Below are 15417 nucleotides of genomic sequence, written 5' to 3' on the forward strand. Positions count from 1 at the left end.
AAAGCATTTTGTCTTACTTTGGTGGACATGGAGTGCGAGGCACCTGCCTCTAGGAGAACAGATGCAACATCAACCTGTCCCTCTCTGGCAGAGATGTGCAGCGGGGTGTATCCATTTGTTGTTGCGGCATCGGGGTGGGCCATGTGCTGTAGCAGAAGCTGGACGATCTCCGTTTTACCCAAGCGAGAAGCAATGTGCAGTGGAGTCTGTTCTTCCTACAACTCAAATCGAGTAGATAATTAGCACAGGTAGAACCACCCTGAAAACAACCTTCTCATTGATCCCAACAGACCTATCTATGCATTTGTCTTGCAGAAATCATAGGAAGTAATAGTACCAAAAAAAAGGCAGCAAAGGAGTGCTTGCAAGTTAAATTTTGTGATGAGCTTCAGCAGTCTTATTAGAACAGAGATAACTACAAAGAAAAACACTGCTTTCCTTTTATCAAGGACAGCTGACCTGAATTGCCCCGAGTGATAATCCAGACTGTGGAGCATCATGCTCAGCAATAAAACCAGGGAGTGAGTTTTTGCAAAGCAGCCATTGCTCAGAAACTGGCTGGGCATCAGTCTGCTTATGGGAGGTGGGGAGTGATTGCACTCCCATCACTTGTGAGGCGGAGGGTTTATGCTTTGTTTTGTTTTCTTTCTCCTTCACCTATTAAATGAGCTTTATCTCAATCCAAGAGATTTTCTCACTTTCACCCTTCTGATTATCTCCCCCATCCCGGCACAGGGGCAGTAAGCAAAGGGTGAGCAGAGCTGAGCTGCCGGCCGGGGTCAGTCCACCACACACATTCTCTCTGGAAGATCTACACATATTTTTGTGTGAAAGCAAAAAAAAAAAATTGTAAGCAGAACACCTACCCTGGCTCGGGCATCAACCAGGGCCCCGTTTCTCAGGAGGCAGCGAACTACTTCCACCTGCCCAGCACGTGCCGCCATGTGCAGCGCAGTTTCTCCACGCTGCAGAAAAGCAAAAGTATCTCAGTGTCCTAAACCTCCATGAAGAAACAGAAGCTCAAAGGGTGTAAGCTCTACCCATGTAAACTTGTGCAGAGACCCACATTTCCACCAGCTGAGAATCTGGCTTCAGACCCAGCAACAGGCAGTGCAGAAGAGTGTGTGCATACACAGAATCACAGAATGTCAGGGATTAGAAGTGACCTCGAAAGATCATCCAGTCCAATCCCCCCATCGGAGCAGGAACACCCAGATGAGGTTACACAGGAAGGTGTCCAGGGGGGTTTTGAATGTCTCCAGAGAAGGAGACTCCACAACCCCCCTGGGCAGCCTGTTCCAGTGTCTGTCACCCTCACTGTGAAGAAGTTTCTTCTCAAATTTAAGTGGAACCTCCTGTGTTCCAGTTTGAGCCCATTAGCCCTTGTCTTACCATTGGTTGTCACCGAGAAGAGCCTGGCTCCATCCTCGTGGCACTCATCCTTTACATATTTATAAACATTAATGAGGTCACCCCTCAGTCTCCTCCAAGCTAAAGAGCCCCAGCTCCCTCAGCCTTTCCTCACACAGGAGATGCTCCACTCCCTTAGTTATCTTCGTTGCCCTGTGCTGGCCTCTCTCCAGCAGTTCCCTGTCCTTCTGGAACTGAGGGGCCCAGAACTGGACACAATATTCCAGGTGTGGTCTCACCAGGGCAGAGTAGAGGGGCAGGAGAACCTCTCTGACCTACTGACCACTCCCCTTCTAATACACCCCAGGCACCATTGGCCTTCCTGGCCACAAGGGCACAGTGCTGGCTCATGGTCATCCTGATGTCCCCCAAGGCCCCCAGGTCCCTTTCCCCTACAATGCTCATATACATGTTGCTGGGCCTTGGGTACACCGTGATTTGCAAACACAGTGATCCCAGACAAGCATCATCTCAGTACAGAGGGTCAGAATGAAAATCCTGATTCGCAGAAAATTCTGCCATATAGATTCCTCTGGTCACATATGCTCCTCAGCTTTCTACATAACGGTGCATCAGCTTGAGCACTGCACCAGAGAGAAGAGTGTATTGAGCCTGTCTCTCTCAAGGGATTGCGAGGCACATGAGCCTCAAGATGGAAGGGGATATCTTTCCAGATGGTCTTTTCCTGCAGACTGTGTGGAGCTGGCAGCTTTCAAAGCCCTTGCAGTGGCTGTGCACAGCTGAGCCAGCATATGAAATGTGTAAAATCTGCGCTCAGCAGTGCGGCTCTGTCTGCAGGCTATGGAATGAATCTTGTTTCAAGCCTTTTGTAGCCCACAGAATCTGAAGGAAAATATTAAATTTTGGAAAGCTGACTGGGATGATGTGGAATTTCAAGTCAGGATAATAAAGTATGGATGACACGTTCAAAGCATGTACTTTTTGCACGGGTTTGCAAAGGAACACTGGGAGTGTGCCTTGAGGACTGCATTTCTAGCTTAATTTTGCACTGTCCAACATCCTCTGAGTGCACTGTCATAAAGTGGACTGGAACAGTCCCTGTGCAGCTCATTAGTGTCTGGTACATTAGGTAATGGGACAGTTCCACAATCAAGAGCTCTGTATTGATCTGTTATGACAACACAGCAGGACTGATCACTTCTTTGTACTAATTGTTCCTTCCCCTAACTCTAGAGCTGGAGTATATTGTTGTAAGGCTTTTCCCCCAGAACTATCAAGTTAAACTGCAATTGCCAAAATGAACACTCTGGTCAAGATCTTTTGCATCAGAATCAGGAATCACATCTTCTCGTCCATCTAGATGAAGCAAAAGCAGCAACCTGAGCTTACCTACTATTATGAACTTCTTATTAAAGCAAACCCTCTTCACCAGGAGTTGATTTATCTTTTCATTTTAAAATTAGCATTGTATTACCAGCTGTGATTAGTAATTATGCAACAAACAAAATCCCACAGCCCTAGCTACAAATCTTAATGCAGAATTTCACCTCTATAAAGTTTATTACCTGAAGAATGAGCTGTTTAAAATGTGAATAAGTTTTACATTTCACATACTCTAAAGATCAAATTTCTGTAATGATCCTTTTGTACTTGCATTAGCAAAGCAGTTCAGCTTTTGGAAACAGTTAGTAATTCAACAGGGAACTTCAGCTTACCAATTAAATGCTGAGACACAAGTGTAGCATAAATTGTAAAGTGTTAAACTCTGCACACAAATGTCTGGTGACACCACCACAATATTTATACCACAATAATTGCTTCCACAATAATTTCTCATTGGCTGTCATATCATTGATAAAGATTTTATATAAAGATTGCTTCCATTAAAAAGTATGAAAACAGTTAAGAGGTTTTGTCAAAAAGAATCTGTTCTAACAATTCAAGCAAAAAATCCAGTGTGCTCAACATTGTTTTACTAGGTTCCATATAACATTTTTCTAACTGAGAAAAACTGATGAGTCCAGTGCACCTGGATTACTCACATTTTCTTGTTTTGTTGTTGGAAACGCTTAATTTATAATATTATTTACTGGTAAAGAGCTGCTTTCAAAATGAAGATGGTCCAAAGCTAAATATTTTACATTTGATATTGACATGTTTATATTGACAAATTCAAACACTAAGTTATCTATAAAATACAACTCAGGAAACTGTCATGTTCTTGTTATTCTTCTTGGTAACTAGGCTATAGGTATACAAACACTGATTTCTATGGTAAGTCATGTTCTGCATTTTGTGTTATCTCCCAAAGGTCACATTTTCTAAATTTAAGTATGTTCCTGTGAAAGGCACCAGTTGCCGGAATTTCCTGTATAAGAGGAACATCTTGACTATAACATTTTTACTTTCTGTTTGTTAGGTTTTAAGCATTTTATACCCTTTCACTGGTACAAATGACACAACTTCATGGCAGCCAGTGAAACTATGCAAGCAGAAATTAGACCCATTTGGACTTAAATTTCATCATTCAAAAACAGTCTTTCCCATGACTTGGCTTATATTCAGTTTTGGATGAATTTCACGAGCTTTCTTTTTAGGGGAAACTTGACCTACTGAAGCACTGCTCAGGAATACATGGAACTACAGATAGCTTATAATGCTCATACAACTGCCATTTTCCCCTCTTCACTGTTTGGGATGCTAGAATAATTTGTCCTAAAATGCAATACAGTCATAAAGCACCATTAAAATGTGACCTTTGGTTGAAGTGCATGGTAGGCTAGACCCTTTCCGTAGGAGGTACTGCAGAGATGATTCTAGTCAAAGCCATACTCACAATGTTAGTGACATCGGGAGAGGCTCCGTTCTGCAGCAGAAGGAGGACTATGTTCAAGTGGCCCATAAATGCAGCCACGTGTATTGGTGTGAGGCCCGACTGCGAAACAAAGCAAGAGCAGTTTTACTCCTCTGCACCGGCATAGGGAAGGGGCTTCTTCGTTTAAATAAAACATAAGTGAAAGTGAGGTATGAGAGGAAAGAGGAAAAAAAGAAGCAAAAAAGTAGAGAGAGAAGGAGTGTTTCTTCAGGACATTAAACATTTTTCTACCTCTGTTATAGCCTGGATTGAAGCCCCATATTTCACCAGGAGTTCCATGACTTTGATGCGATTTTTCTTGCAGGCAATGTGCAGTGGAGTAAAACCATTCTGTGCAAAAGACAGTCATGTTAGTTAAAAACATGCAGCTACACTTTCCACACAGCTCCATGCTGGCGCACTGGGAGCAGAAGTGTTAGAGTACCAGAAGCTTCTTTAAGCACAAAAGGTTATGAATTACAGACATCTCCCAGTAATCTGAGGCAGAACAAAGCAGTGCTGCTGCTTTCTTCTCAAGCCATGGGGAGAAACTGAACATCCGCCTCCAAATGCCAAATACAGACATGTCCATTTGGACTTCAAAGCGTGAGCACACACACGCACGTGGTGCCGAAGGTTGCACACATGTATGTGTAAGAATGACTTAAAGCAGTTCCAAATATTGCCTACCCCAAGGAAAAACATAAGAAATTATACTGACTGGTTTGAAATCAGTTAGTGTCTTTTGAAATGTTTAATGCGTATTCTGTACCGCTCTAGGAAAAGAACAGAATGGACTACTTCTCCCACATTCTGCCTCCTTGGTTTTTATAGAATATCTTGTAATCTAAGCATCTATGTCTATTTATTTGTATATTTATGCATCGATCTACAGCATACTGTATTCATGTCTGTTTATGTGTGTGCATTCTGTGAGGTATCTTAAATAATCACTGCTTCAGCTGTAGTTTCACAATATGGAGTGTTCATTCTTGAAGCAATTGTGGCCCCTCTTATTTCTGCTTTGTAAGCCAGGTATCAGCCCTCATTTGGATTAAAATTAAATGGGGCAGGGACAGGAACAAAAGGGAGGTGGGGAAAGGAACATCTGAAATCAAGATTGCAACCTAGCATTTTTGTATTGTGAGAGAATATTTTTACTGTTGTGCTTGCCGTCGGCACATATTCATTTCTTTGAAAATGCTTATTCAGTGAGATTGGGGTGCATATCTAAGCATGTCTTTATACTATATACTGTAATACATTTTTTGGCTTCAAGCTGGGTTTATGTACTATCATAGTTAATGCAGGTTAAGTGTGTGTCTAAAGCTAAACAAACAAATTATTCACCATATGTGAACATTTAAGTGAAAAACACAGGTAATATTTTTAGATAACGCTGAAAAAATGCTTTTTTTCTAACGAGAAGGATCAGTATTGCTAAATGCTCAACTAGCAGTAAAGAGAACTTAGTGAAATCTTAGCTCATGGGAAGAGGCATATACCAGATTATTCTACAGTCAGCTTCTGTTAAGGGAAATGTTAATTACTAGATGATTTGAAGGTGCTTTAAAGCATATACAAATTGAAAAAGCTGAGAACTCATATAGTGCTTGTATCCCTAAATCATTTTGCAAACATTAACAATTATTTTTTAAGTCTAGCTAAAAGTGAATTATTTGTATATTTTTTCCACCATAGGACTCTGCTGAATATTATTACTATTGTTAGCCTTCTGCAATTTCTAAAGTAGGAATTAAAACCATTAGATATTTTACTTCCCATACAACAGCTCTAAATATATTTCATAGGGAGTTTTACTGTATCAGAACTTTTCATATTTTCACTTAAATATACTGCCTGAGTTGATTTAATTTTGCTGCTTCTATTTAAGTGAGGAACAGTTTGATGGGGGAGAGGAAAAGGCAGAAAAAAATCTATCACTAACAAAAATTATAAGCTTAATATATTAAATACTATAAACAATCCAGAAGCTACAAATTCCTGATGGGAGAGGAAAAAGAAACAAACAGTTTGGAGAGAAGTGCCTGAGGGTGTTCTCCTTTCATTTCAGGATGGATGTTTTGCAGGGAGGGGAGGAAGGGAGGAACAGAAGGTATATTTCTGGTCATAGAGGGAAAAAAGGAAGATGTGGGGGCTAGCATACAATATGTATGTGTGGGTAGCTGAGGAAAGTACAGCTAAAGATAATCAGGAGGCTGGAAATCAAAAGAAGAAAGGGTGAAAACAGCATTGAAAAGACCAACCGAGTGAACATGATACTGAGAAAGATAAAACAAAAGCATAAGAAGAGGAAGCAAAAGGGATTACGGGATGTGTGTGTATAGAAAGGCCAAGAAAAATGAGAGGGCAGAAGAAAATTGGTCAATAAAAAGTCCGTTGCAAGGAAGTAAGGGAAGAGAGGGACAGGGAGAGCCTTCACAGGAAAACAAAGGATCATCTTGAAGGCAAGAAGCTGGAGAGGACGTCCAAGTGGCCTGTGGGAAAGTTCTGTGGAAGCACTGAATACAGGAGGTGATGGCAGACTTCTTGCCATGCACAAGTATCTCAAGTGTGCACAGCCTCTTTCCCACAGTGAGTGTAATATATTTGTATTTTAACTTCCATCCAGCTAACAGTTCATGGGGGACACTTCCTATTAGAGAAAATTGGAATCTTGTCTGGGCTTGGATAAATTAAAGACTCTTGAGAGCTTTATACGCTAGCAAAGCCAAATGTGATGTTTTTCCCTCGGTTTGGAAATAACGGTCTGATCAATGAATGAAAGGAATCATACCTGTTTTCCTTTAAGCATCAGAACTGTTTTTTAAAAAGGAAGAATAGTGGCACCTAATAGCAGGGAATGCCATAGTTTGATAAATGCAGAAATACTAGCTTTTTCATATCTTTTCTCTATGCCAATTAGCTTACTGATTCAGCTGAAAGCTTAAAAATTATTTGTGTATCACATCACACAGTATAGAAAACAAACTATTAATGCAATAAAATACCAATGTGTAAGTTAGCATCAACTAGAATTGCCTCTGATTTTAGGAACTGTGTAGAGCTTCCAGACCTGATACTACAGCCACTTGCCATGGGCCATGGTCCATGACTAGGCCTAATGATGCGAGATACAATACTGGTTACCAGCAGGTGTGACAAGCCCTGGTGGGACTGCAACTACTTAAGGTTGCCGGAGTTTGTTGAGAGAGTTTTCACTTAGCTGTGCTGGCAAGAGCTACTCATCTGCCCTTTGTTACATGACACAGGTGGGACAGGTTTACCAGGGCACGAGCATTGGGATTTGCTCTCTTGTCCAGAAGGAGTTTGGTGACACGGTAGTGACCGCAGTGGGCTGCCACGTGGAGGGCGGTCAGGTAATCCAGCGTGACGTCGTCCACGGGAGCTTTGTGCTGCAGTAGGTGTTTGACGCATTCCACGTGGTCCCCCTGGGCTGCCATGTGAAGTGGAGAGAGCCCGTTCTGTGGCAAAAGCAAACAGAACAGTAACTTCTAGTACCTCTCACTTAGATAGTGGCACATACTAGAAAGATTCTATCGTGAATTTGCAGAGTACCCCCATCACGGATACAGAACTGCATCTGAGCTATAGACACCCTTAGTCACCCTTTGCGTTCCAGCAAATGTAGGGAAATCTAGAGAAATATCATATAAATAACTAAAATCAGAAATTAATCAAAGCAAAAGAATCTAACAGTCTTTCCCATGATTTAATATTTAGTAAAACATATCTTGACCTTAAAAGACAGTTCTAAAGATATTAATCATAACACAAACGTAGGTTGTGTGTTAATTAGAGGAAAAGCATCTACTTACCCATCACCATGTTTATTAAGGAACTTGCATTTTTTTAAGTGCTCAACAGAAAAACAAACTATATTGGTAAAACCTGACCCCTGAGCTTCTTGGGAAATGATTCTTTCAACCTCTAGCATGGTTGGACCTTTTGTTCAAACCACAACACTTAAAGGGCAGTGGAAGTGGGAGTTTTATAGCCCTTTCTGGCTTTAATAGATCTTCCCATAAATGTTGAAGTCCATGGAAGGCAGGCAATTAAAAGGAAAGAGAATTGTTGCTATTAATATTTATAGCAACTTGTTTCCAGAAAAACAAACAAAAAAAAGTACTTTTAATATTTACAAATTTGACTGCCTCCAGTTTGGAACCACTTTTTCAGCTGAAAGTTAGCAAAGGAAGTTACATTTAAATCTAGTTTCATTTTACATGTAATGAGATAATTAAGAAACATTGTGTTCTTAAAGACAGGCTATAACATATAGGCACGAACAGGTAACTGTGTTGGTGTGGTCAAACTGACTTTATTTGTCACCTGGAAGGGGGGAATTTTACACTGGCCAGTTCTGCTTTGCTCAGTTCTCCACACAGAGGGGATGTCCAGATGCTGCCATGGCAATGCTGATATTTTGTCCTTACTGGCAACATCTGCCTTTGAATGGCAACATCTGGGAATCGTGCCTGAAGTGTGCACAGTATATGTGGCAGGGTCTGTTCCTCTGAGCCTCTCTACCTCTTAGTAAGTGAGGCTGTTGTCAGATGGGGTTCACCTAACCATCTTCTCCCACCAAAGGAATCAGTGAAGCTACAAGGAATTTTTTCCTTACACTTCCGATCTCCCTGTGGATCTCTCCTGTAAAAAACGGAGGACATGGACTACTTGGTGCTATCAGGGATGCATAGCTTGAGCACGTCCTTATTTGATGTGGTTGATATGCATGCAACCCAGTGATAAAACCTCCCAAAGACTATAAAGAGAAAAAAACTCAAGCCTCCAATAAGGATAACTATGGGTCAGAATATGCTAATTGCCCTTGTTTTGAGCTGTGTTTGAGGGAGTAGGGTTGAGTAAACAGTACAATGGGCTGAAATCAATACTTAAATTGTCCCTCCTGATCTTGCAGGGGACCTCAAGCATATTTGCAATACTCTATACCACTGTTTTCCCCCTCATGATATCAGCTACCTTTGTGATATAAAGTGCTGCTCAGTGGGGTTTGCTATTATACTGCAAGTATCTTTATCTCACTGGTTTCACAAAAGTGACAGTATTCGTAGGAAATGCATTCATCTAAGATGCACACTCTTGAGAAATCAGTCAGGCCACACTGAAATGATTTTCCAAGTCTGAAATAGCCCCATAGAGAAGCTCCAAGTCACAGGTCCTAGTTAGCTTATATGAAGAATCAGAAAATACATACCAGGAATCATTTCTTAGGAGTCACTGACCCAGATTTCCCATCTCTGTGCTCGATGGTCTCAGGAAGCCACAGAAGTGAAGTGCTTGCACTAGCACTGTATATCATATGTTTAGTCTGATATTACAGAGAAGGGCAAAGAAGTGTATACTGTTTCATATATATTTGGAAAGGATGGTTCCTAATTATATAACCAAAACCTTACTTTTGGATCATTTAGCCATTAATACATTTCCTTTGGGAGAACAGAAGTGTTCCTGTCTTCTTCTCTGTCCTTTCAGTGACATTAAAAATTCTGTGGCAAGTTACATAGAGCTGTTAACATATCCTAGCAAGACACACACCTTGGTCCTTGCAAGCAGTGGGGCACCTCGTTCCAGAAGCAGCTCCACAACTTGGTCATGTCCACTTCTTGCAGCACAGTGGAGAGGGGTAAGTCCATCCTTGAAGTAAAATGAGGGAAAACAAATGAGCACATCCCCAGCTGTCCATCCTGGCATGCTGAGGAACACCCTTCCAGGAACACAGCCCCACACGTATGTAAAAAAGTTTATTTTGGGGACTCCTAACTACAGGTGGTGCTACAACATGAAGTTTCATCCCTATTCTTACTTGCACGAGTAAAGGACACTTTAAGGTTACCTTTTCAGAGAGGAAGCCCACTGTGTGTTGAAATCTTTTATCAAAGAGGATAACATGAGCATGCATTGCCTCCTCCCCTCTTTCTCCTCTGCACGGCTTTAATATTGTATTGCCTCTCTCTGAATAATGTGTGCGGGGCCAAGGCTGCTCCGTTAATCACGTCTGGTCATTTGGATTTCTTTTGATGCAGGGATGAAATAAGAAAGGTCCATGCTAGAAAATTTACTCTAGAATTTATTTGTGGGGGTTTTTTGTTTATTTGTTTGTTTTGTTTTTAAACAGGCAGCAGGAGAAAGAAGATTTTAAAACAGAAACAAACAGAACAGAACCTTTCCTTTCTGAGATTGAGTGGCAAACAGAAAGCGAACAATTCTTTGCTAAAATTGCTGTGAGAGCACCAACTTCACAATATTTTTGCCATTGCAGAACACCACCTTATACCTAGAGACTTGCTCAGGCTGCTCAGTAATGGTCACAGAAGTGGTAGCAAAAGATGTGTCAATGAAACACTTAGATAGGAGAATGCATTCTAGGCAATTCTGCTACAGTTTTGATTTTATGCATAAGAACACAGCAAATATGAAGCAAGAAAAATGGTTGGAAAAGAATAATAGTGCTGAATGACAGAAAAATCATAAGATATAGAAACCCAAGTTTTCATCTCATTTGACCTTGATACTGTTCAAGCATGCACTCTGACAATTCGTCAATCCTCATTCAATAGAGAGGTTTATAAAGGTGAAATGGCAATAGCTTTTAATCACAAGAAAAGCCTTCTCCGTTTGAGACACACTGCTTGTCTTCGATGAGGTAGATGCTATTATTCTATGGGCCTTTCTGAAAGAATCCAGTACAGCATGATTAAAAGATGAATATACTGGTATGAAAAAGATCTATTACTTACAGGATAAAAAAGTAGCAAAAATACAATAGCATGGCCTTAAGTATGAATTAGTGACCCTGCTTCATACACAGATGCACTGTTTGTCTTGCTGGAGTTTGGGGGAAGTCTATATGCCATATTTTTACTTCTACTACTATCAGTTCAATTAAAAGTGGCTCCAGATTGCCCAATGCCATTGCAATTGCAACATCATTTTGGCTACACAAACATAGCCCTTTAATACTTTACATATGATAGTTGCAAGAACTAGATCCTCCCTCATCCTCAGTTTCAAAAGCATAGAGCACCTTCCTGAGTTAGCAGAGCACAAAGCTCCACCTCAGTGATGAACTGAAGCCTGCAGGGAGGAATTTTTCTCATGTATCTACTGTTTCCAGAGATTTTTCAGTATCATGTGAAGGTGTCAGGTGTGCCCTGACACTCACCATCTCAGAGGCATCACTAAATCCCATGGAAGCTTTGCAATGAAATTCAACAGATGCAAGATCAAACCCACAAACAGAATTCAAGGCTGTCCAGCAACTGGCAGATCAGGGCAATGTAAAGGAATTGGGTACTACTAGCTTATCTATTTTTTTCAGAGTATCCTAAATCAAGTCTGTAAATGCACAACAGAGGTTTATGTCCATCTCGCTGCCAAAGGGATTCATACACATACTTCCCAAGGTGAGAATGTATCTCAAATGTATTTCTTGGAAAGGTATTTAGTATTTCTTTACAGTTTCTGGCATTTTTTGCTCCATATTAATCAATGTAGGAAGTTCACTTTCCTTATCTGCATAGTGACTATGATGTTTTTCTATTCCATAGAACAGCAAAACAAAGGCAGAATTGTGTGAACTCTTGAAAAAAACAAGGCAAATCCCCAGAGGGAGAAAAAAAAGAACAGTACAAGCTAAGAAACACATCAACTCCACAAGAAAGGCTAGCTTTCATAATAATAGCAACTAAATTGTTTAAAAGCATGATTTCTCCTCTGTTCTTATCTATAATTCCCTATAAAAGTAGAGACCAAAATTTTATATCTATCCTATCCTGTCACAGTTTTTATAAATGCATCACCATTTCCTATCTCTGCAGCCTTGCCATATAACACTTTCCTCTTTCTGCCCTGGGGAAAACAGCATGTATATTTTAAAATTATTGTATATTTAATACTGTAGATTCTATTTTTGCTTCTGTTTACTTCAAAGATGAAGGAGAGTGAAAAGGAAGAGTTGTTGCAGTAAAAGAATTAGTACATAATACAATGAGGCCGAACTAACATTAGCCAGCAACAGGAGACACACTGGTGTGGCAAACCAGTCCTCTTTTGTACCATTATCTATTCGCTCTGAAATCTATTGCAGGCCTCTGCCTACGTATCTTTTAAATCATTCCATTGCTAACTCATACACTGTGTAAATTGAAGAACACAGGCTGACAAAAATATCAAACATATCATTTGACAGGACATACAACACTGGGTTGAAGAGACACAGACTTGAAGCACAGATAATGGATTTCCCATGAGCATAAAGGCTGCCATGCTAGGAGACAGGAAATTCAACATATTTATATTTTAGAGAAGTCCAATATTTATTTCCTCATCCCAAATAATGCATAATGGTGAGCTATATGTTTTCATCTTCCAAATAACATCCTGCACCTAGTATTCTGCTCTTCCCATACGCAGTACTCTGCTAGTGCACACTTTGCAATGTAACGAACAGGTGCGTCACTGTTAGAAATGACACTACACTCCTCTCTGTATGCATGGAAACCATCACTCCTAATTTCCTCTTAGATGATCATCAAATAGAAGGTAAACTTTTGCCTTTTTTTCTTGAAAATCAATCACTGGTCATTTTTTAACCTGCAAAATTAATTCTGAATTCTGTGCATGACTCCTAACTACAGGGCTCAGAAAGATAAATTATCAGGTCATTTCACAGTGATTAAAATGCTTTACCTTCAGCTTACCAGAGCAACTGAGATAAAAAACAGCTGTGCTTATGAGAAATTCTTAATCGGAAATTATTTGGGTAGTATCTTAACAGAAGGACAGTTGTGTACTTTCAGTGCTCATTCGAATGAAGACTGATGAGAACACATGAGCATCAAAGGCCAAATTACCAAAGATTTCTTCTAAACTGCAGCTGCATACTCTTATTTTTATAAGGATAAAGTAAAATTTTAGTATTCTGTATGTTAGACATGCAAAATCTTCTAATTTTTCTTGACAAATAAAGACCTTTTCATTTTTCATTACTGCTAAACCTCATCTCTTTAAAAATGAACAAGGCAAGGGTCTCCCTTGACTCGAAGCTCTCAGAGCCTTGGCATAATTAAACACACTCTAAAGTATTCATCCAGATATGCCATTAAAAGTACAAATTTTTAAAATACAGCAAAAAAAAGCCCCATGTGTTTGCTCAAGATGTTAACTTAAATAATTCTAAATAATAGTCACTCACTATTTATATAGCTTGCTTAGATAATCTGCACAGCATCCCTTACCCCTCCCTTGTAAACATTATATGAATCCACTCCGTTTTTTATAATCAATATCTGCATTGTGACTAGAAATTTATAATCTGACATTGCTTTAGGAATGGCAAAAACTGCCAATGAATTATTAGTGCTCTGTGCATGTGTGAAGACTAGGAGAAAACACAGCATAGTGCCAGGACAGTGTTAGGATCCTGCTACAATGGCTTTATGGTGGGAAACCCACTATCTGTGGTAACAGCAGAGAGCCATTCTTGTTCTGTCAGGCTGCGTATTTACAAAAGGAGACACTATTACAAATAAATCTCAATAGGTTCCCAGAATGAGCATTAAGGGGTGTTGAAGCTCATTCACCACAAAAAATAAATAATGCAACTTCCACCTCCCACGGCTTCCTTCCTTTTCTTTTCCCATTGGCATCATACATCTCTGGGACCGACCATCCACTTCTTTCAGCTCCAGCTGGGCCTCCTTTCTTTTCTGTGGCCCTTCTCCAACCCAAATGTCACACCAGACTTTCTCCCCACCATCAGCACATCTACTCCCCTCCCCAGCTCCAGCTGCCACGCTCCAGGCACACAACATGTTTACTTTCCCACACAATAAGCTTTCCATTCCAAGACTAGATGCTCTCTTTCATTCCAGCAATTTTTTTTCAACTGTAAATATTCTGGACAAGAGCCTGCAAGAAGATTCTAAAGAAAAGTCTCAGAGCAAGAAAAATTTAATTTCAATCTTGGCGAGATTCAATAGAAAAAACACAATGTGTGACAACTTCAGCATCTGAGACAGGTGAATGTGTTGCCCCCACCTCTCCTAGAGGTGTTAGCATAGTCACACAACAATGCAAATACCAGTAAGTTGTCAAAGGTCTGTGAATAACACTGTATTTTAAAAGTAAAAAAGCAAACAAACTCTACAAAAGCCTCACATTCTTGCCCTTCTTCCCTATACATTTTCTATAGAGAGATTATACAAATAGAGATATTACAAAAACTGCATTCGTAAAGAATACTGCTAAAGCCATTTAGTAGTGATGGAACATCCTGACTGTTACTATTCCATTATATCAGAATATTCATATATTTAATAGAAATACATCTATTTTGGTTGTGCTGACATTGCTCTGGTTTTAAATGCTTAAAATAACTCTCCCTGTAATAACCCTTACTATGTTTCAGGAAGGTTACACGTGCTTTCCTTCTCTCAAAATGAGAACTGATAAGTGCCATGTTACTCTTGACCACACAGCATCGATTTAATAATAAATTGAATTTTCAGCCCTCTTTTAGAGACTAAGTTTCTGCGCACTGATTCCTAGCCACAGTTTACACAATTGCTTCTGAAACCAAACTTTACTGGTCAGCAGTTTAGCTAAATTCTTAATTTTTTAAAAAAAGTTCAAGTTCTTATTCAGGTAAACTTTTAAATATTAAAAGTTTTAGCATAAGAAATTTTACTCATTAATCATTTAGCAAACACAACTCCAGATGAGGTTTGTATGTAAATACAAATAACACAAAAGCAGATATGACAGATAGTACTAAAAGTACCCTATTAATATCATTGTGAATGGAGTTTACATTTTTGCCTCAGACACAATATAAAAGGAAAACAAGATTCTGCCTTTTAAAAAGTTATTCAATAGTTTGCTGAGAAAAATGGTAAAACCCCCAAAATTTAAGTAAAATTTTATTTTTAAATATATAAATGTAGCAAGCAGATTTAGTTGCAATTGTACATCTTTATACTCTAGTCAGAAATGCCATAAAGATTCAGCAAATACATTATGAAAAGTATAGAAAATGAAAATATTTAATTCCTGCACTAAGGAGGACTTTCCTCTGACATACAACATTAACTATGGAACAGTAGGACACATTAATAACTTACTCCCTTTGAAGAATGTACATTTAAGTT

General features: G+C 39.6%; 1 protein-coding gene across 50 annotated transcripts in view; it reads right to left on the reverse strand.

Annotated features, from left to right (window-relative positions):
- ANK2 (ankyrin 2) overlaps nucleotides 1-15417 on the reverse strand; it is a 365851-nt gene that overhangs the window by 95270 nt on the left and 255164 nt on the right. For 46 of the 50 annotated variants that reach the window (XM_065062198.1, XM_065062208.1, XM_065062200.1 and 43 more), the window contains 6 exons: nucleotides 9806-9904; nucleotides 7513-7710; nucleotides 4478-4576; nucleotides 4208-4306; nucleotides 867-965; nucleotides 18-215 (listed from right to left, as the gene is read on the reverse strand). In XM_065062198.1, coding sequence (XP_064918270.1) covers nucleotides 18-215; nucleotides 867-965; nucleotides 4208-4306; nucleotides 4478-4576; nucleotides 7513-7710; nucleotides 9806-9904 — 792 coding nt within the window. The remainder of the gene's footprint in view (nucleotides 1-17; nucleotides 216-866; nucleotides 966-4207; nucleotides 4307-4477; nucleotides 4577-7512; nucleotides 7711-9805; nucleotides 9905-15417) is intronic. The other 4 variants (XM_065062220.1, XM_065062242.1, XM_065062217.1 and 1 more) reach the window with 1 other exon arrangement.

This window comes from Columba livia, chromosome 4 (genome assembly GCF_036013475.1).
Source record: "Columba livia isolate bColLiv1 breed racing homer chromosome 4, bColLiv1.pat.W.v2, whole genome shotgun sequence".
Classification (NCBI taxonomy): domain Eukaryota; kingdom Metazoa; phylum Chordata; class Aves; order Columbiformes; family Columbidae; genus Columba; species Columba livia.